General features: G+C 41.4%; 1 protein-coding gene across 1 annotated transcript; it reads right to left on the reverse strand.

Annotated features, from left to right (window-relative positions):
- Positions 1–1,949: 1,949 nt before the first annotated feature.
- LOC121768647 (protein ROOT HAIR DEFECTIVE 3-like) lies at positions 1,950–20,946 on the reverse strand. Its single transcript, XM_042165177.1, has 17 exons — positions 20,927–20,946; positions 18,716–18,779; positions 6,617–6,664; positions 6,237–6,299; positions 5,855–5,911; positions 5,620–5,751; positions 5,456–5,524; positions 5,295–5,347; positions 5,025–5,136; positions 4,759–4,927; positions 4,547–4,650; positions 4,120–4,424; positions 3,976–4,042; positions 3,671–3,811; positions 2,928–3,058; positions 2,268–2,391; positions 1,950–2,072 (listed from the first exon to the last, which is right to left on the reverse strand). The coding sequence occupies exons 1-17, from the start codon at positions 20,944–20,946 to the stop codon at positions 1,950–1,952; spliced, it is 1,782 nt and encodes a 593-aa protein (XP_042021111.1).
- Between the last annotated feature and the right edge of the window lie 1,026 nt (positions 20,947–21,972).

Consider the following 21,972-nt stretch of genomic DNA (forward strand, 5'->3'; position numbering starts at 1 on the left):
AGGAGCTGGAGTTTGATCACGAGGAAAGTTTGGGACTCCTCCATCTCGATTTACAAATTTCGGAGCCAGAAGTGTGCGAATGGAGATATTCAACTATTCGGCGTATGTTTGATCCAGGAGGAGATACCTCGCTGAAGCGTTCACTTCCAACTCTCTTCGTTGCTTCGTAATTCCCACCTTGAGGACAAGGTGGATTTCAACTGTGGGGAGTTGATACGTGCAGATGTACGAGAATATCCCTCATATCATTATTTGGTTAATTAATGATTTACCGTATCTTTTCATATATGATTAGGATTATTTTCTTATTCCTCAAATTATGGTATTTAGCATTATAAATAGGAGACCTTTTATTCAATCAAGAAATATCAAATTATCTTATTTTCCTTTTATAGTATTTTACTTTCTTTTGCAATCGGTTTGATCGACGGGCAAAGCTCCCGCGACTACCATTTATCCCTCCGCCGATCGCCATTGCGACGCCGGAAACTTATTAAGAGAAATCATCTCTCAACAGTATCGTTGGCGAAGGCCGCCACAACGCCATGGCTACATCGGGGTTCAAGCTGATGGAGTTTTACGGTGGCCGCGGAGACGGACTGTTGCCCCATCTGCTTGGCGGAGATCGGTGGTGCCCCCACGCTGAGAATGCCGTGTAGTCATTTGTTTCACGCCGCGTGCCTCGTCCTTTGGCTGCGGCGTGGTTTCTCTTGTCCGCTACGAGATGCCATCGATCGATGATGAATCTAGCACCACCACGGCCACCAAGTCCTATCAAGACTATGTTCGGCGTTACAATGTTCTATATTGTTATTTTATTTTCAATAATGTATTTATTGGATTGCCGAATTTTCTTTCTCCGATTGTAAAAGTTGAACCAACAGGGTCCTTAATTTATAAATAGTGATATTGTTATTATTTTGGGCTATGAAATAACAAAGCTACTTTTAAATTCTTTTTGCCGCAAGAAACACACCGAAATCGAAGTCAGGATTGTCGACGGACCAAGTTTCGCGACGGCAAACCCCGATCATTCCAGTTTTCACCTTATCAGTTTGACAATATTTAATGTTTTATCAAGATTTGATTTTTAAGATTTTATAATGTTTTAATTTGAAGAAAAGGACATTGTTTGGACTTTGGAGTTGAATGTTCTCTCTATCTCTATGCAATTGATACAACCCTAAACTCAAACTCATGTCGTTCGCTAAAACAATTTTGCTTTCTTATACAAAATCGAAAACAACGCCCTTTGAGTTGGTCGGACAATGGCTCCACATGGTTTCAAAATTTTAAACTTTTCTCTATCTAGACGCTATAGTACTATAATTATTTTGAATCAAACTTGAAATCATATGAAAATTTGTCATAAATTTTTCTTATCATTTCTTTTTATTTTTGTAAATTAATATAACTAATGCTAACAAAACTAATTTTTGTAAATCATATGCACTTCGGGTTTGATATGGATTTTAATTCCAAATTGATAAAGTAAAAGAGAGGTGGAGGGAAAAAATAATTAAAGTATTGTTAGTGGATAATGAGTCACATCTCATTAAAGAAAAAATAGTTTCCAAAACTAAAAAGTGCATAATTTTATGGAACTAACTAAAAAGGAAATAGTGCATATTCTTGTTGGATGAGAAGAGTATTACTCAAAATTTGGTATAAGTTCAATTTAATATTAGTTAAATACTCTAATTCTTATAAAATAATAAAAATAATTTGGGACAAGATAAAATAATATAAAAGTACAAATAACATAGCACTTAAAGTATACAAAAATAGACAAACTTTAATAAAATCGAATACAACAAACTGAAAAGAAAACAAACATCATAAGCCCATGGTAATCATAAAAATGAAAGCCAAGGCCTATGCGGGCCTCGTTAAAAAACCTGGTAGGAAAAAGAGTGCCCTTATTTGAACATATAAGTGAAATAGTAAACTTAAGCAACCACCGGAGTGGCAGGGCTTAGTATTTTACATCCGGTAGTCAGGCAATCGAATGTTGTTTTCAAATCTTCGTACAGAGATTTCAATAACGTAGGATGTTTGCTTGGGATATCACTCTGCAAAAAAATAAAAAATAAAAAATTGATGACATAATTAACATAACCAGTAATTAATTGCATATAGTATTCCACATATGGCTTGAATTCACTAATTTTGCATCTCGCAAGATATATACAGTAGTAGTAGTAAGCAAAAATTGAAAGGATGATCAGGAATCATAAATAAATAAATGAATAATAATGTTGTAGTACCAGGTTAAATTTCTCCTTTGTGGCAGTATACATATACATAAACTCCGTCCCAATTCGAAGCACCGTAACTACCCCGCTTGCGACCGCTACTATAATAGCTAACTTTGCGGCGATTATCGGGCAGCTGTTGCAATAACAAGACGTAAAAAAAATAATGAAATGCAAGAAGACGAACTATATACTTATGGTTCATGGTTTAAGGGTACTGATAAAATGCAAACTTTATATATCGTACAAACTTCAAACTACTATTTGGAACGTCAGAAAATGTCAACAAATGAAAAAATAAAATCAACAAAAAATATCAACATAACATTAACTGTTAACACTATTTCGGTTGATGTTATTTTGTCATCTGTTGACATAGTTTGGAGTTTGTACAATATATAGATATTACATTTGATTACATCTCATATTTAATACTCCATCCGTCCCCAAAGATTATTTACTTTGAGTTTGACACGAGTTTTAATAAATAAGGGAAAAAGTAAGAGAGAGAGTAGTGGAAATAATGTTTGCGGATGTAAGTAACTAATTACTTTAATTGATTTAAAGTACTCACTTCATCCCTCTATAGTAGAAGCATTTTATTTTTGGCACTCGTTTTGAAAAATGATATTGTGGTACTAGTTAAAGTAGAGAGAGGGATAGAGGGAGTACCAGATAAGAAGAGCACAGAACGCAGCAACTCCGAGAAGACACAATCCCGCAATTGCCCATTTACGAATTGAAATTGCCCATTTAGGAAGATTATCCTTGATCTCCTTCCAAGTCTTACTTTGCTGCAGTTTCTGTACAAAGCGGATGTTATTCTTTTTATAATCTATAACTAAATCAAGCATCTTCATAGCTAAACGTCTATTTCATCTCTACATTTATTGAGTAGTAATCACTAAATAGTGGAGTACGTATTTAATCAAGTGAATTAGCTTTGAGCCATGTGCCTTTAGTGAAAAATTCAAGCGTGTTATACTTTGTTTTTAGTTTGGTTTAACCAATATGGTTTGCAGGCTTATTTATTGCATTAGATTTTTCACTTCTAGATTAAAAAGTATTTTCCAAAGATTTGTCAAATGAGCTGCAAAAATATGATACATATTATACCCTAACCCCCCCCCCCCCCCCCCCCCAACACACACACACACACACGCATTGTTCGATCCCCAACAGCTTACAACGAAATAATGCAATACCTCTAGATATTTGTCAGCAGTGGCCCAAAGATCCTTCGTATCTTGTTTAAACTTGGTCCATATTTCTTAGCATCTCAATGGGGTGATCAAAGTCATTTGAGGAGGGACCTATTCATATACCACAAATTAAAAGGATTGAATTATACTCCTACCAAATTAATTCTGAAAATTTAGTGATCGATCGAGGTCAGGGTTTGTAAAATCACTAACATTTTCCCATGTATCTGAAGAAAGAGAAATCCCATCGCCGCTATTTGCGTCCATATGCAGCTCAGAACGTAGCACTCTTTGTACGACGTCGTATGTATTATATAAACGTATTACAGCCATTGCCGACAACAAATCCAAACACTGCACATATACATACACAAAATATATACTAGTAATAAAATCTGAAAAGTTAAAATAAAAGGATAGATAATTATCTAAACTTACAAAAGAGATGATGATGATATAATTGCTGAATTGATGTGTGACAAGGGCAAAGCGTCTCAAGTATATACAAAATAAATTACCTGAAGGTAGGCCTCCTCCTTAGTTGGGATTGTGTTGTCGTCCATTGGTCTTGAAGCAAAAATGAGCCTAAAATCATAAGTAATCTGGGTTTAAACCATAGATAAATTAATTACCCCCATAGTTTGTGCACACTATTAATTAACCTGTCTTTTATGAGTTCCTCGACTTTATGAGATTCATCTTTGAAACAGGTGACCACTCTGTCTCTAGCGTGTTTCTCTAAATCTGTTAAGATTTGTTCATTCTCCGCTGCAAATATACTAACAGCCCCCAATTTAGCTGTCTCATTGTCACTCTTCACGATTTGTTCATTCTCCGCTGTAAATATGCCAGCAGCCTCCGATTTAGCACTCTCCATGCAACTCCTAATACAACTCCATATGTCCTTCTTACTCCTTTCTTTTACAACATTCAATACTTTTTTAGTAACACTAATGGAGAGTTCCTCCTGCATATACATATATGCCAATAATCATCAACATCACCATTACCATCGTCATTTTAAGTCGGCTTTACTTTTATAAAGATAATAAATTGCATAAAGTTTGTACGACGTTTCACTATTATTACCCGTAGCAGATTTAGTGCATGTTCTTTAATATCACGGAGTAGTTGTTTGCGCACACTTGAAGCATCACCGCCCTCCCATTGTGCATGCTCTATCGTAGCAGATTCTGAAAATTAAATAATGTATATATCAACATTAATAGAAGTATAATGCAATTAATCATGATTGATCTTAAAAACAAATATAATGTGGCATTTAATTAATGATGGTTCACCTGAACATTGCTGATCAAACTGCATCACACAAGAGCTATAGCATGACTGAAATGACTGATATGCAGACAGGGGAAAATCTTTTCTGCGCTTATCGAGTTGAGTCGTGAAGCTTAGCAATGTCTCGGATCGAAGATGACCCAACGTATTCATATAAGCAGGATAGACCACCTAATAATATGGTGTGCATGATTAGAATTCATACTATTTGTACCAAACTAAAGTCACTAGCATAATTTTCTTTAGATATCTAAATAATAATACTTACCTTTAGTGCTTTTACCGTCAGATCTTGACGTTTAGAGCTTCTGACTTCGTGTACTTGTTGACCGTAACCTCCTTTAGTACTTCTTTCAAAACTCTCAGTTACCTTATCGTATCTATCAAAACCAAAAATGTTAATATTACTGCATCATGAATTGCTATTTTTAATAAATATCTATATATAATGAGAATTGAGAAGAATTCAAATAAAAATTCTTAATAAATTTAGCTTACTCGGAGAGATACGGAGTCAAGATAGAGTTTGTTTGTGCACCGAAGTCCTTCACAAAATGAGTTTTTTGCATTTTTTTCTAATTCTAACCAAGCCTGCACGTATTAATAAGTTAATGAATTGCAAATTTAAGGGAATTAGGTAATGAAGTATCCATTTTGATATTGTATAAAATAATACAGTAGTTAATTTTAAAATAAAACCTGGTTAGCTTGAAAGAGCTTCAACTTTTCCACGGCAATCTCCTCACATCTTGTTGTGGCAAACATGAGCTGATCTCCATAGAAAAAGCAGATCATGACTATTTCCAAAAACACACAGAATTAATTAATACTTGAAATTAATTAAGCTTTGTTATTTGACGAACCCTATAAGGTGGAACTTTGAGGTCATTATGTTTTTTGATCTTATCCCACATTTTCTTGGCACTGCTCAAAGAAAGTTTTGATTTCAAGAGATCAAGATTATGGGAAATTAACTGCTTTTGGAGTTGGGCCACCTGCAATGGGATCGATCGGTTACATTTAATACTCCTGTTAAATGTGTATATTTGTGAATAACAGAAGGAATAAAAATATAAAATTAATTAGTCAAAATAAAACCTCTTTATCAAACTTATCTCTCATATGCTCATAACTGGACAACACGGTAACCTCCACCTTCAAGTCCAAACATGAAATACAAACAAGAAAGAAAAATAAATTAGTACTACTACTATAGTTCCTATATCAAGTAAAACACGAATTAAAGGTGCACAAACCCTTAATTTCTGTGAATAAGAGATGAAGAACATCGCAACTAGGTTCAAATCTTATTAAAGTGAATTACTCTTCCATCTCTTATTAATGAAACGTCGTGTTTATGCATGGGTGATTTATATTTATGCATATTGATTCTCATTTATTGCGTTAAATCCAACTATTCCTGACTCGCACTATATTCTATGTGTGTGTGTGAGTGTGTGCTTTTTTCCGTCTTTATTACATTGAAGATGTCAGTGAGTAGAGTGTCCTCGTCTCCCGGGGGCTTGGGAGTCTCTTCCCAAATCTGCGGAGATGACAAAAAAGGGAGAAGCCATTACACAAAAGAAAGAAATCAATTTCAATTACAATTATGTTAAACACAAATATGTTTTTTTTTTCTAAAAAGGATGCGTACAGCGTAGTTGATCACTCTAATTTACCCTTAGTTTTGATATAAGAATGAGTTTCGATTAATCCAATTCCAATATGTGTAATTTAATCCATGCACTTTTTAATTCATATGCGTATTAAAAAAAATGTTCTCTGACAAACATTGTACAGTTCTAAAAAAACAGGAATCAACATAAACCTAAATCCTAGTAATATACTAGAATTATTTACCTTCTCGATATCCTCCTTCAAATTACGCTCCAATTCTTTCGAGGGGGTCTACATAGATAATAAATGTAAAAAATCATAATTAAAAAGAACTAATACCTACAAACATAATTAATTTTAATTACTACAATTAAGCATACCCCTGTCTCGCTGTTTCCGTCGCGTACTGATGGGGTACGGACTAAACAAGCCCAACAGCAGTGACGGCCCATCAGCCCAAAGCCCAAGGAAGAGTATGAGTTCGGCATTACCAAAGAGTTCGGCCTCAGCCTACAGCTCGGCAAAAGCCAACCAATCAAGCTCTGCTCTTAGGTCGGCATCAAGCTCTCAGATCGGCAACCAAAGCAGTTCGGTCTCAGTAAGAGTTCGGCCTCAGCCTACAGCTCGGCAAAAGCCAACCAATCAAGCTCTGCTCTTAGGTCGGCATCAAGCTCTACTCTCAGATCGGCAACCAAAGCAGTTCGGTCTCAGTATTCGACCGAACAAGGAGTTAGTGGACCCATACAGGATTTCCACAACTTCCAACACACCCACTACCACGTGGTGTCAACTCAGGCCACGATCGTAGGCCATGACCTACACTACATCCACGATCTTAGGCCATGACCTACACGACATCCACGACTTAGTGGTGATGCAAGCCACGATCTTAGTTCATTGTATAAATAGAACTTAGATCAGATAGAAAAAGGAGAATCTCTCTGGAGAAAGAGTCATATAGCAAGTCTGTGTTGTAAGCTGTAATTCGCAGATCAAGCAATACAAACCTGCCCCCATTTCTCCCCGTGGACGTAGATTTACCTCAGTAAATCGAACCACGTAAAATTTCCGTGTCGTAATTTATTTTTACGAGCATTCATCATCATCAATAATTCGCGGATTCATCACTGGCGCCGTCTGTGGGAAACAGAGAACCAAATTTGTGATAAAGCGAATTTTTGACCATTTTTTCCACCCAAAAAATGCATACCAGATCGCAGAGTACCCGTATTCCTGCCCGTGAGAACCAGGAGGAAGCCAATCCATCCCATAGGTCTGGAAAACAGCCTAGGGATAAATCCACCACCAGTTCTCATGGCGGAGGAACAAGCCGCTCCAAAAATCGTCCCACTGAGTCTTCCCAGCAGCCCGATTTGAACGAGGCTGTCAAGCTGTTTTTGGCTGAAAAGCAGGAGGAATTCTTAACCTTCCTGCAAAAAAGCCAAAAGCAGCCAGAGACGAAAACGGCGGATTCTCCCTCTCCCTCCATACGAGACAGTCACTACCGCAGTAGTGTCATGTCTTCCAGGAGAAAGAATCCTCGGTACCGGAATCACAGGAGAACTCCATCTCCTCCATACCGAAGAAATGTCGGGTTCGCCGTGTACGGAGCATTGAGGACTCCGTTCTCGGACGATATTACCCGAACTCCCCTACCACAGAACTACCGAACTCCGTCGATAACCTATGACGGACTCGTGGATCCTCATGATTTCTTGGGACGCTATCAATATAACATGGCGAACCAGGGTCTCAACGAGGTCCACATGTGCAAGCTGTTTCCCGAGCTGCTCATCGGGAACGCAAGAAGGTGGTTCGATAGCCTCCCCCAAGGCAGCATTAGATCTTACCGAGGTCTAATGGATGCATTCCATAGGAGGTTCTTTCAGAAAGCGGAAGTCCGAATCACTTCGGCTCAGCTGCTTTCCATTCGTCAAGGTCGCGACGAAAAAATCAGCGACTTTATGACAAGATTCCACAAGGAATGCCTGCAAGTAGACGATCTCAACGATCTGCTTGTCATCTCGGCATTCCAAAATGGAATCCTGCCCGGAGCTCTCTACAGGAAGCTCGTTGAGTGCGGTCCGCAGACAGCTCAGGAAATGTGGGACATTGCGGACCAGTACTCCCGGGCCGATGAGGCAGACCGTCGCAAACGGTCGTTAGACAGCTCATCGTCCCGAGGAGACAGAAGGAAGCCCGATCATAGCGATCAGGGGCATCCTCGCCGGACTCCATTTGAAAGAATTCAAAAGGCTCCGGTACAAGACAGATTGGGACCCCCGTCTCAATCCCGAGAAGCCGCCCGCTCAGTTCGTACCGCTGAACAAGCCGAGAGCGGAAATTTTCGAACTGCACTCCGACCTGTTCGAAAAGCCAAAGCGGATGACGAAATCAGCCGCGCGCCGACCCCGGGATAACTACTGCTCCTACCATCAAGACCACGGTCACGATACCGAGGAGTGCAGAAACTTGGCTGCAGGTATCGATGTTCTTGTGAAGGCAGGGACATTGAAAAAATACCAAAGCAAGCAGTCAAAGAAGAATAAAAAGCAGAGAGGTGCGAACTGCGCTCCTCAAGATCCGAAAAGGCAGCCGGATCCCGAAGACGATGACGAGCCGCAATATGATGGAGTAATCCAGACTATCGACGCTCTCCCTGCCGGGAAGACCAAGTCGTCCCTGAAGTCAGAGCGCAGAGGCTCCAATCGAGAGGAGCCAACGCATAAAAGGCTGAAGCAGGACGAAGTGATTACGTTCTCGGATGCTGATCCCGTCCCGGCCATCTCTCCTCACCAAGACGCCATTGTCATCCAAGCCGGAGTGGCAAACAAACTAATCCACAGGGTGTTCGTGGATACAGGAGCGTCGGTTAGCATTCTTTTTAAAGAGTGCTTCGACAAACTAGAAGTGGACCCAGCTCGGCTCAGTCCGGCTCCGCTTCCCCTGAAGAGCTTCGCCCAGGAGGACACCCGCCCTGAAGGTATTATCAGCCTTCCGATCACGGTGGGGAAAGCGCCTACTAGCTCCAGTACGATGATTGAGTTCTTTGTGGTAAAAGCTCGGTCTCCGTACAACATCATCCTGGGAAGAGACTGGCTCAACGCAGTTCGGGCCGTTTGCTCTACTTATCATCTCACCATCAAGCTCCCCACTAAAGGGGGGATAGCGGTCATCCGAGGTGATCAAAAGAGAGCAAAAGAGTGTCTGCAGATTGCGCTTAAAAGTGCCGAGCAATCAGATCGGCATCATCAAGCATAGCAATCACAGCAGCCGGAGTCAGAGGCAAGCGAAATTACCGAAGTCACACCAGAGCCGAACTCAATGACCGTTCAGTTATACGAAGATGATCCATCCAGAACGGTCAAGATCGGTTTCGCGGGAACGCCTCTACTTCGGGAAAAAACCATCCAGCTCCTCAAGGAGTACAAAGACGTCTTTGCATGGTCTCCGTTGGACATGACCGGAGTGCCCTCTGAGGTAATCACTCATCGGTTAAATATTGATCCATCAGTCCGGCCTATAAAACAGAAGCAAAGACTCTTTGCGGCAGAAAGAAATCAAGTCATCCATGACGAAGTCCGCCAATTACTGAGAGCGGATGTGTTATTCGAAGTGAAGTATCCTTCGTGGGTGGCCAATCCTGTCATGATCAAGAAAAAGGAAGGAGGATGGCGGATGTGCATAGATTTCACCGATCTAAATAAGCACTGTCCCAAAGATTGCTATCCCCTTCCGAACATAGATAAAAAAGTAGAAGCTTTGATCGGCTTCGAAATTTTCTGTTTTCTTGATTTATACAAAGGCTACCACCAAGTCTTAATGGATGAGATTGATGCTTCAAAAACGGCCTTCATTACTGATTTCGGCATTTTCGCTTTTAAAAAGATGCCATTCGGTTTAAAGAATGCCGGAGCCACTTATCAAAGGATGGTAGACAAGCTTTTTCGGCACCTGATTGGAAAGGAGGTCGAAGTGTATGTTGACGATATAGTCGTCAAAAGCAAAAGCACTTCGGAGTACGAGCACAACCTCAAGTCCACTCTCAACGTGCTCAAGAAAGCCAACCTCAAACTTAATCCCCAAAAGTGTACCTTTTTGGTAGATTCGGGAAAGTTTCTGGGTTGTTGGGTTTCAAAGGACGGACTCAAGGCAAACCCCTCAAAAGTTCAAGTCGTTCAGAACATGGCAATGCCGAAGTCCATACATGACGTGCAAAGGCTAACCGGATGTCTAGCCGCACTGAATCGATTCCTTTCCCAAGCAGCCGAAAAGCAACTGTCGTTCTTCAAGGTGTTGAAAAAGGCACCAAAGTTCGAGTGGGGAGCCGAGCAGAAAAAGGCCTTTGACGAGCTCAAAAGTTACCTAGCCGAGCTTCCTATTCTCTCTGCTCCAACCGAAGCCGAAGTAATATTCTTATACTTAGCGGCATCGGATCAAACCATCAGCGCGGTGCTTGTACGAGAAGAAGGCCTAAAGCAGCTTCCCATCTATTTTACAAGCCGAGCATTAAGAGGTCCAGAAACCAGGTATCAACCTCTGGAAAAGATTGCTCTGGCATTAGTAAATGCAGCAAGGAGACTGCGGCCATACTTCTATGCTCACAAGGTATGCGTCTTAACTGATCTGCCACTTCGGCAAGTGTTGACCAAACCAGAAGCATCAGGCAGAATCGCCAAGTGGGCTATAGAGTTGGGAGAGCACACAATTGAATATCTACCTCGGAAAGCCATCAAGGGACAAGCCTTGGCAGATTTTCTTGCAGAAGCAAAGTTCGATCAAGCAATTCCTGTTATTGCCGAACAGAAGAATTCTGCCAATGCCGAGCTAGCACAGCCCTTGGAATCCGAAGTAGAGCCGCCGGACTGCTGGAGCGGATTCGTAGATGGAGCTTCAAACAAGATGGGAAGTGGAGCTGGTATTCTACTTGTCGCTCCCGACGGACACGAGGTAACCTACTCACTTCGGTTCCTATTCCCCACTACTAATAATGAAGCCGAGTACGAAGCCCTCCTGGCCGGACTCCAGTTAGCGCAAAGTCTGCTCGTCAAATCTCTCAAAGTCCATTGTGATTCACAAGTCATAGTAAATCACATGTTGGGTACAAGTGAAGCCCGTGACGAGAGAATGAAGAAGTATTTGGACAAAGCGCAAAGCGTCAGCCGAAGTTTCTCCTATTTTCGGATAATCCGCATTCCCAGAGCGGAAAATAGCCGAGCAGATACCTTAAGTAAGTTGGCCTCAGATCCGAGCTCAAAGGCGGAAGAATTAATGCATCGAAGCATTGATGAAGCCGAGGTACATTCAGTATCCAGCTCGCCGAACTGGATGACGCCGATCTTGCGGTATCTGGATCAAGGACAATTGCCCGAGGATAAGAGAGAAGCTCGGAAGATCACGTGCCGAGCACTTCGGTACGAACTTCATGAAGGAGTCCTCTTTAGAAAGTCTTACCTCCAGCCGTTGTTGCGGTGCGTAGGACCAGAAGAGACGGACTACATCCTCAGAGAAGTTCATGAAGGATCGTGCGGTAGCCACATCGGAGCCAGAGCTTTAGCTACAAAAGTTCTGAGATGGGGATATTATTGGCCAACCATGGTACAAGAGGCAGTGCAGCTCGTCAAGAAGTGTACGAAGTGCCAAATTCATGCAAATGTCCCAAGGATGCCGCAGACCGATCTATACACTATGCAAAGCCCTTGGCCTTTCATGCAATGGGGCATAGACATAGTGGGACCACTTCCTCAAGCTCCTCGGCAAATGAAATTCCTTATCGTTGCCGTGGACTACTTCACGAAGTGGGTGGAGGCTGAACCATTAGCTACGATAACGAGCTCAAAGGCATTGGACTTCGTCTGGAAGAACATAGTGTGCCGATTTGGCATACCCCACATCCTCATCTCGGATAATGGGACTCAGTTCACCGACAAGACGTTCAAGAATTGGTGCCAAGAGCTGAACATTCAACAGCGGTTCACTTCGGTCTCCCATCCCCAAGCAAACGGACAAACGGAAGTAACGAACCGGATTCTGGTGAAAGGGTTAAAAGCTCGGTTAGAACAAGCCAAAGGACAATGGGTAGAAAATCTCCCTCAAGTCCTATGGTCCTACCGAACTACACCCAAAACCTCCAACGGTGAAACTCCGTATAGTCTGGTGTACGGCACTGAAGCCGTAATTCCGGTGGAGATCGGCGTACCCAGTCCCCGAACTCTAAATTTCTCCTCAGAAATGAATGACGACGGACTGAGAGCAGAACTAGATCTCGCCGAAGAAAGAAGAGAATTGGCGTGCATAAAAGCAGCCAAGTATAAGGAGCAAGTAGCCCGGTATTATAACCAAAGGGTGAAAAAGCTTCAATTTCAAGTGGGAGATCTCGTCTTGAGAAACAACGAAGTAAGCCGAGCAGAAAAGCTGGGCAAACTCGAACCCACATGGGAGGGTCCATATCGGGTGTCAGAAGTCCTCGGCAAAGGGTCTTATAAATTGACTCACATGTCAGGAGAACAAGTACCCCGAACATGGCACATCTCCAACCTCAAGAAGTTCCACTTGTAAGAGACAATCCGGTCAGTCCGTCTCGTGTCTAGTTCGGTCATAGGGGTATATGTTTTTATTTGTTTGTTTCTTACTTGCACCTTTTACTTGTCGTTTTATAAAAAGTTTAAAGTTTTTTTCTTTCATCTTTTTCATTTTTTCTCTATGTGTTTTGTCTCGATGTGCTTGTCGTCTCTTACAAAGGGTACCAAGGTATATCGTTCTTTAAAGACTGATCCCCTTTTTAGATCGATTATTAAAGACTATTGTGAGTCCAAGCTTCTAAGGAGGATATAAGACCACAATTCAGCTTAACAAGCAGTCCGTCTGAAACGAACTGCAATAAGCCAACGATTGTGAGTCCAAGCTTCCAAGGAGGATACAAGACCGCAATTCAGCTTAACAAGCACTTCGTCTGAAACGAACTGCAATAAGGGAAAGTCCGATCCACGCGATAAACCTCGCCGAATTAGGACGACCAAGTTCGGTCAAAGAAGTTTACCTCATAAGACCGGGGACGACCACGTCTAGTCAAAGAGGTTTACTGCATAAGACCACTTCGGTTAACTGGGAAAGTCCGATCCACGCGATAAAACTCGCCGAATTAGGACAAGGGAAAGTTCGATCCCGGCGACAAAAATCGCCAAATTAGAACACAAAGACGAGTCCGGTCAAAGATGTTTATTTCGTCAGACCAAAGACGAGTCAGGTCAAAGATGTTTATTTCATCAGACCAAAGACGAGTCCGGTCAAAGATGTTTATTTCATCGGACCAAAGACGAGTCCGGTCAAAGATGTTTATTTCATCAGACCAAAGACGAGTCCGGTCAAAGATGTTTATTTCATCAGACCAAAGACGAGTCCGGTCAAAGATGTTTATTTCATCAGACCAAAGACGAGTCCGGTCAAAGAAGTCTACTTCATAAGACCAAGGACCAAGTCCGGTCAAAGAAGTTTACTTCATAAGACCGAGGACAAGTACGATGAAATTTTTTCGCTAAGCTGTAAATACAGTGTTAGAAGCGAAAACAAAATTTCATTTTTCAAATCTTGTTCGGCATACAACTCCGCTACCCTACAAAATGGCGTTACGCTATTACAAAGGACTATTCTACTGTCCAGGGTTGCTGAAGTTAAGCCACCTATCTGCAAAATCCTCTGGAAGCCGAGTTCGGTTGTTCCGAGCAGATGAAGAATAAGCAGGTCGACGAGATGCTATCCTCGACCCAACGCCTCTTCCCCGAGCCCGAGAAGTCCTAACACCTCGGCGATGAAGAGTCTCTGCAATAATCATCTGCTGATCTTGCTCGCTCATAGTCACAACTCCTCGGCGAATTTCAGTCCGTCCCTGTCTTGACGATTCCGGTTGCTCCTGAGCCCGTTCTCGTCTTGACGTTTCCGGCTGTTCCGGAGTTCGTTGTTGACTGGAAGTAGGATTTTGAACAAGGGAACCAGAGGCTTGATCTGGAGTGCGAGCATCTGTTGGCACGATATGCCGAAGGAATCTTTCTATTGAGGGGCGCCGAGAAAGAACAATGTCGTACCGAGAAGCCCAGCGCCGTAATGATTTCACAACTTGTTGGCAAGCCGAGCTCTCCAGCGCATTGTTCCTCCGGAGTACATGATATTCCTCCCACAGTTCGTCAACTCGACTCTGAACATCTGATATGGTCAAGCCCCCGCGCACACGGATGTAATCCTCGTACGCAGTCCTCTCAGCAATGGTCGTATTCAGCTCGGCCTCCAGATCCTTCTTATCGGACTCTAAGTCCTTATTATCGGCCTCCAGCTTCACTAAACGAGCCAGAAGCTCGTCATTCTTCGTCTGATCGGCTATAGCTCTTTTCTCAGCTTCGTCTAAAGCCGAAGAGTACAGCCGTTTCCAGTGAAGTATCTCCATCTCCTTGAGTACAAAGCAGCTATATTAGTTCGGCAGCTGTACCGAGCAGATAGTAAAATACAACAGGAGTAAAGGCGAGTACGAAAAGCTATACGAAGACAAGTGTAGAGAATTTTTCATTCACAAGGAAAATTTTTTACACTAGGAGGGCTTCAAGGCCATTTTACAAGGAAGAAACCAGAGTAAGAGAAGGGAGACGAAATCATACTCCGCCAGCTTCGTCTCCGGCTCCTCGCTCTGGTTCAGCTTCTTTCTCCTGAGCTACCTCAGCCTCGGCCTCGCATCCTGCCGGCCTCGCCTCCGCCTCCTGATCGGCTTCCTTCTCCGGATGCCCGGCCCGCTCGACTTCGGCCTCCGGCTCCAGCGGCTCGGCCTCACCCTCTCCGTTGTAAGTCGAAGCGGGTGAAACGGGTCCCACGGAGGCAAAGATAGCCTCCAGGTTCTCGTCCCGATCAGCTCGACAACTCCGGACTCGGTCTGCAGAAAGCAGGACCGAGGATGAAGCGAGCTCCTCAAGGAGCGGCAGATTCTGAAGCCGAGCTGCTATCTCTCGGCTGTACAGAGGCAGCACGACGTCGGCCCCCTGCTCGCCCTTATCGGTAATTAGCCTTACCAGACTACCGACAAAGGCCGAGAACTGGCTGCTCAAAAAAAGTTTCTCCGTGTAAACACGGAGAGCCTCCCCCTGGGCAGCCACGGCGGCAGCCTCCTTCTGAGCCTCCCGGTGCTTCGTCTGCTCTTGCAGGATGATGAGCTGGTTTTTGGCTGACCGGGCTTCATCCTGAGCCGATATCCTAGCAGCTCGGGCCCTCTCAAATTTGGCCTCAGCCTGTTCGGCCAGACTACGAGCAAGATGCAACTCCTTCTGCATCTCCTCGTAGTCGTGGGATGCTTTGGAGAGCTCCACGGAGACGAGCTTGGCTCTCTGAAGATGAACAAGGAAAAAACTCAACAGAATGGCCATCAAAAAATGTGGAAAAGAAGCCAAGTCAGAAAGCTTACCTCCACAAAATTCGTCGGCCATTGAAAAGGCTCAGGGACGTGTTCCGGGATGTCTGCAACCACCTCGGAGATGACCAGGTCTTTCCCCGGCACTCTTGGGGACTCATGAAATTTCCCCTTCCCTTTAGCCGAATACGACTCCGGCTCTTTCGGATCCGAAGAAGAGGTTTTTTGCCTCTTCGGATCCTTCTCGGCTTCAGACGCCGAGCGAGGGGCTCTCTGCCTCTCCGGCTCCACAAGCTCGGAGGACTTTCGGATAGCCTTATTCAGCATGTACACTGCCAAAAAGCAAGAAAGCAAGGTTAGTTTTCTTCGCTAAAGCAGTAGAGCATAAAGATAAAGAGAAATCCTCACCCTCGGCCTCTTCGTCCGAAGACGAGATGTCGAACACGACGTCGCCCTTGACGAGCTCAGACTCCGTGTATTGTTTCCTAACTATGGGAATCTTGTTGAGCTCGCCATCGAGCTCGTCCAACGGTTCAGGCCGAGGGTGACGGATAACGGACTTCGGCCCTCTCCAGGGAAAACTAGGAGCCGCGGTCCTATCATAGTAGAAGAAGCGGTTTTGCCACTTCGGCCACTTCGTTTTACAAAAGGCCCTAAAGGGCTGTACAGGGATCAAGTAAAACCAAGACCCCTTCCTCTTAAATTGAAAGAATTTAAGGATCGCCTTCAAAGACAAATCCCTTCCTAACCTACGGAGTTCGGCAGCAAAGGCCGACAAGTGCCTCCAAGAGTTCGGAGTCACCTGGCCTAAAGGAAGCTGAAAAAAATCTAGTAAATCTATAAAGGCAGAAGGGAGGGGGAAACGAAGCCCGCATTCTAAGCAGGCCTCGTACACGGTGGCGTAACCCTCCGGCGGGGAGTCAGCCCTATGATCACCGTCAGGTACCACCGCCTTCCCCCCAGGAAAAAAGTATTTTTCGGGTAGGGACATCACAGTATCCTTACTCAAAATACTATGGAAATACTCTACGGTCTTCTCCCCGGACTCTTTCCGGCCAGAAGACCCCTTACCCCCTCTCCTAACGCTACCCGACTCCGAAGAAGAAGAAGAAGACATTTTTCTTACTTTTTGAAGGTGAAGAAAGTCTGAAGAAATTCTTGAAAGCGGAGAGAGAATCTTCGCAAAAAAGATAGAGTGCAGAAGAAGCAGTCGCAAAAGTGCTTCAATGATGAAGAAGGGAGGTATTTATCAGATTCGGCGAAGATTTCAAAATCGTCGCACCGTTTCGAATCCCACCTTTTCAGGATTCAACGGCCGGATTTTACTGTCGCATTTAATGCAGTCACGTGCAAGGCGTCAGCCTCCCCCGTACCTTTATCCAGAATGCCGAAGTGACTCGCTTCGCCGAAGTGTTTCACTTCGTCTTTCGGGGGGGGTAGTGATGGGGTACGGACTAAACAAGCCCAACAGCAGTGACGGCCCATCAGCCCAAAGCCCAAGGAAGAGTATGAGTTCGGCATTACCAAAGAGTTCGGCCTCAGCCTACAGCTCGGCAAAAGCCAACCAATCAAGCTCTGCTCTTAGGTCGGCATCAAGCTCTCAGATCGGCAACCAAAGCAGTTCGGTCTCAGTAAGAGTTCGGCCTCAGCCTACAGCTCGGCAAAAGCCAACCAATCAAGCTCTGCTCTTAGGTCGGCATCAAGCTCTACTCTCAGATCGGCAACCAAAGCAGTTCGGTCTCAGTATTCGACCGAACAAGGAGTTAGTGGACCCATACAGGATTTCCACAACTTCCAACACACCCACTACCACGTGGTGTCAACTCAGGCCACGATCGTAGGCCATGACCTACACTACATCCACGATCTTAGGCCATGACCTACACGACATCCACGACTTAGTGGTGATGCAAGCCACGATCTTAGTTCATTGTATAAATAGAACTTAGATCAGATAGAAAAAGGAGAATCTCTCTGGAGAAAGAGTCATATAGCAAGTCTGTGTTGTAAGCTGTAATTCGCAGATCAAGCAATACAAACCTGCCCCCATTTCTCCCCGTGGACGTAGATTTACCTCAGTAAATCGAACCACGTAAAATTTCCGTGTCGTAATTTATTTTTACGAGCATTCATCATCATCAATAATTCGCGGATTCATCACGTACCACAAAATGAAGAGTTGTCTGAGGACTAAATATGGATAGTGCTAGCATAGCCTATATATCAAAGTTTACAAGAAGATTATCATTTATTATATTAGTAACTGGCAAACTAAGTCATCTTGTATGTGGTTGTTCGGTTTTGTTAGACAAAACAATAATGAGATGTAGTCTAGGATTGAGTTGTGAGATTATTTTAGTTGGAATGAGTGACATATGATTAATTATCACATAATTATACATTTAGATTGAGTTATGAGATTCAATTTCATGAACCAAACAAAATACATATTTAATCCTAAGATACACTTTTACAAACCAAGTAACCCCTACATATATTATATGTGTATTTATAGATATAGGATAACTTGCAAACCAAGTAATCTTGTACATGTGTTATATCAAAATATATATATATATATATATATATATATATATATATATATATATATATATATATATAGAGATATGAGATTGTGATTAAAACAAAACTCAATTTTATAGCAGAACATAAAACTGTTATTTTTAAATAATACGGAGGTCATTTTAGTTTATTTTTAAAAATTCAGATTTTAAAAATATGATATTTTTTAGATCCTAGTTTATTTTATAAAATCCAGATTTTTAAAAATACGGTGATATATTTTATATCGTTGCATGTCATATTTTTTAAAATGAACTAAAAATAACCTATGTGTTTCTATTTTGTGTATTGCAATAAGAATGAGTTTTGCATACCTAACCCGATAAATATATCCGCTTATCACATAGTACTAAATACAAAAACATTTTAAATACCTCAAAAACAGCCTTCAGAAGAGGCCTATTCGCAGCATGATTGAGGCCAACATCTTTGCACCACCTATATATATAGAGTAATGATAAAATGCAAACTCTAAATATTGTACAAAGTTCAAACTATGATCTGGACCGTTAGAAAATGTCAACAGGTAACAAAATAATAGCAACAAAAAATGTTAATACAGCATCAACCGTTGACATTGTGTTGACATTTTTTGTTGCTATTATTTTGTCATTTGTTGGCATTTTCTAACGGTCCAGATCGTAGCGGCCAACATCATTGCACCACCTATATATATATATATATATATATATATATATATATATATATATATAGGAGCGTTATTCTCCTTTTCACATCTTAGATCCTTTTTCCTTCTTAATATTACGCGTTAGATCTAAGGCATCAACGGATCAGATTGATTCTATAAAACTGGTTCCGTGTTGCATTATAGAAGGTGTTTGTATGCATTACAGGGTTATTATTGACATTTGACGGAAAAAGTAACTGCCACATTTTGGTATCTGCGAATAATGCACCACATGGTCACGAGTAATGCATATAATTGACTATATAATGCACAATATGTGAACTGCAATGCATACGAATAAGATGTACCATGTTATGATGTTTGGACACACGTTTCTTGTTTCCCCTAAGGGTTTAATAAGCTTAGGGGCTAGGGTATAGTACGTAGACAAGTATGTAATCTTCACATGGTAACGAGTAATTGATATAATTGACTATATAATGCACAATTTGTGAACTGCAATGCATACGAACAAGATGTGCTGTGTTATGATGTTTGACACACGTTTCTTGTTCCCCTAAGGGTTTAATAAGCTTAGGGGCTAGGGTATAGTACGTACGCATTAATAACAAATTATAAAACGATACGAATAATTCACCAAATTGTCACGAGTAATGGATGTTATTAACTATATAATGCACAATATGTGAACTGCAATGCATACAAATAAGATGTACCATGTTATGATGTTTGACACACGTTTCTTGTTTCCCCTAAGGGTTTAATAAGCTTATGGGCTAGGGTATAGTACGTAGACATTACTAACAAATTGTTGTTATTGGAATATACGTATGTGCATTATTTGGTTTAGGTAGTGCATTATGTAGCTGTTAATTGTCATTATCTCAGTATATTATGCATTATTAGAGGTATTGTGTATATGGGTTAATCAACGGATTGAAGATTACATACGTGCATTTAGTAATGTCTACGTACTATACCCTAGCCCCTAAGCTTATTAAACCCTTAGGGGAAACAAGAAACGTGTGTCAAACATCATAACATGGTACATCTTATTCGTATGCATTGCAGTTCACATATTGTGCATTATATAGTTAATAACATCCATTACTCGTGACAATTTGGTGAATTATTCGTATCGTTTTATAATTTGTTATTAATGCGTACGTACTATACCCTAGCCCCTAAGCTTATTAAACCCTTAGGGGAAACAAGAAACGTGTGTCAAACATCATAACACATAACATCTTGTTCGTATGCATTGCAGTTCACAAATTGTGCATTATATAGTCAATTATATCCATTACTCGTTACCATGTGAAGATTACATACATGTCTACGTACTATACCCTAGCCCCTAAGCTTATTAAACCCTTAGGGGAAACAAGAAACGTGTGTCAAACATCATAACACAGCACATCTTGTTCGTATGCATTGCAGTTCACATATTGTGCATTATATAGCCAATTATATGCATTACTCGTGACCATGTGGTGCATTATTCGTAGCGGTTTCCAACCATTATTAGATTACTATTGTACCCTCATAATGCACAAAATAGGACAAATAATGCAACACGGGATTAATTACCCAATGTTGATCTTGACCGTCCATTTCTCTAATCTAATGGTTGATATTAAGAAGGAAAAAGGAGGAAATATAGGAAAAGGAAATGAATACATCCATATATATATATATATATATATATATATATTAAATTTAAATATCACGCCAAATGTAACTGAGTATGAAATTTATTTGCGAAAAATAATTAATCTGGTCGAGAAAAATACATGTTTATGATGACAGTGTGAGCAATTGCTATAGCAAACAAGGCGCTTTGCTTCTCAAATGCTGTATCATCCTGAAATAATTGTTTCAATATATAGCTTGATAGTGTAAAGAGATTAATGATTAATTAAATAGGAGTAGTTACCTCTCCCTTCTCTCTACCATCTGTACCCTCAATATCAAGCACGATAGTTAAGGGAAAATCGGGTTTATGGGGCACTTTACACTAAAGATTACGTAAATGTACCCATTTTGTTATCTATTCCAAAAATGGGAAAAACGCCAACTACATTGGCGTTTCTATTAGTAAAAACGCCAACCTCATTGGCGTTTATCTTCGCGTCGTATTGGAGGTGTATTTTCGCCAAATACAGCGGCGGAAAAAAACGCCAATGAAGTTGGCGTGTTTTAAGCTAAAACGCCAATGTAGTTGGCGTGTTTAATTAATAAAACGCCAATGCAATAGGCGTATTTACTAATAAAAACGCCACTGAGGTTGGCGTGTTATTCTTAAAAACGCCAATTTGAGCGGCGTGTTTCTGTTGAACCATATCCTTATCAGATCTCCCCCAACATCGCGACCCTAAACACTTTCCCTCCCCAAAACGCGAAAACCCTTCCCAAACGCATAAAAACCTTTCGCTCGGGTCGACCCGGTGGTGGATTTAAGCGTGGATATTTTGAATTTCGCTAATTCTTTCAACCATTAGTCCTTCTAATCGGTTAGTCTATCAAATTTTAGACTCATTCTTCTAAACATTAGTCTTCCAATATTTGATTGATTGTTGTGATAATATATATTGTAGTGTAATTAATATAATAGTTTGACCAATTATTATGGGTACACTAATATTTCGATGGATTATTATGATAGTATATATTTTAATGGAAATATTTTGACCAATTGTTATGCTATTATATGTTATAGTATATTTTATGGATTGTTATGATAATACATAATGTAGTGTATTTAATAGAATTATTTTGTCAATTTTTTGGCTGACTCTACATAATGATGAATGTAAAAATAATACATATTTATTTGTGTTTTACATTATTGCAGATAGTATGACGTGGTGTGTCAATTTATATTGGGGTGGAAAGATAATTCCCGGAGCAGTTATTTCGTATGATCCTCCTTTTGCTAAATGATTCATTATGTTGGATGAAACAATTTCGTACGATGACCTT

Source organism: Salvia splendens, chromosome 15 (genome assembly GCF_004379255.2).
Source record: "Salvia splendens isolate huo1 chromosome 15, SspV2, whole genome shotgun sequence".
NCBI classification, from domain to species: Eukaryota; Viridiplantae; Streptophyta; class Magnoliopsida; order Lamiales; family Lamiaceae; genus Salvia; species Salvia splendens.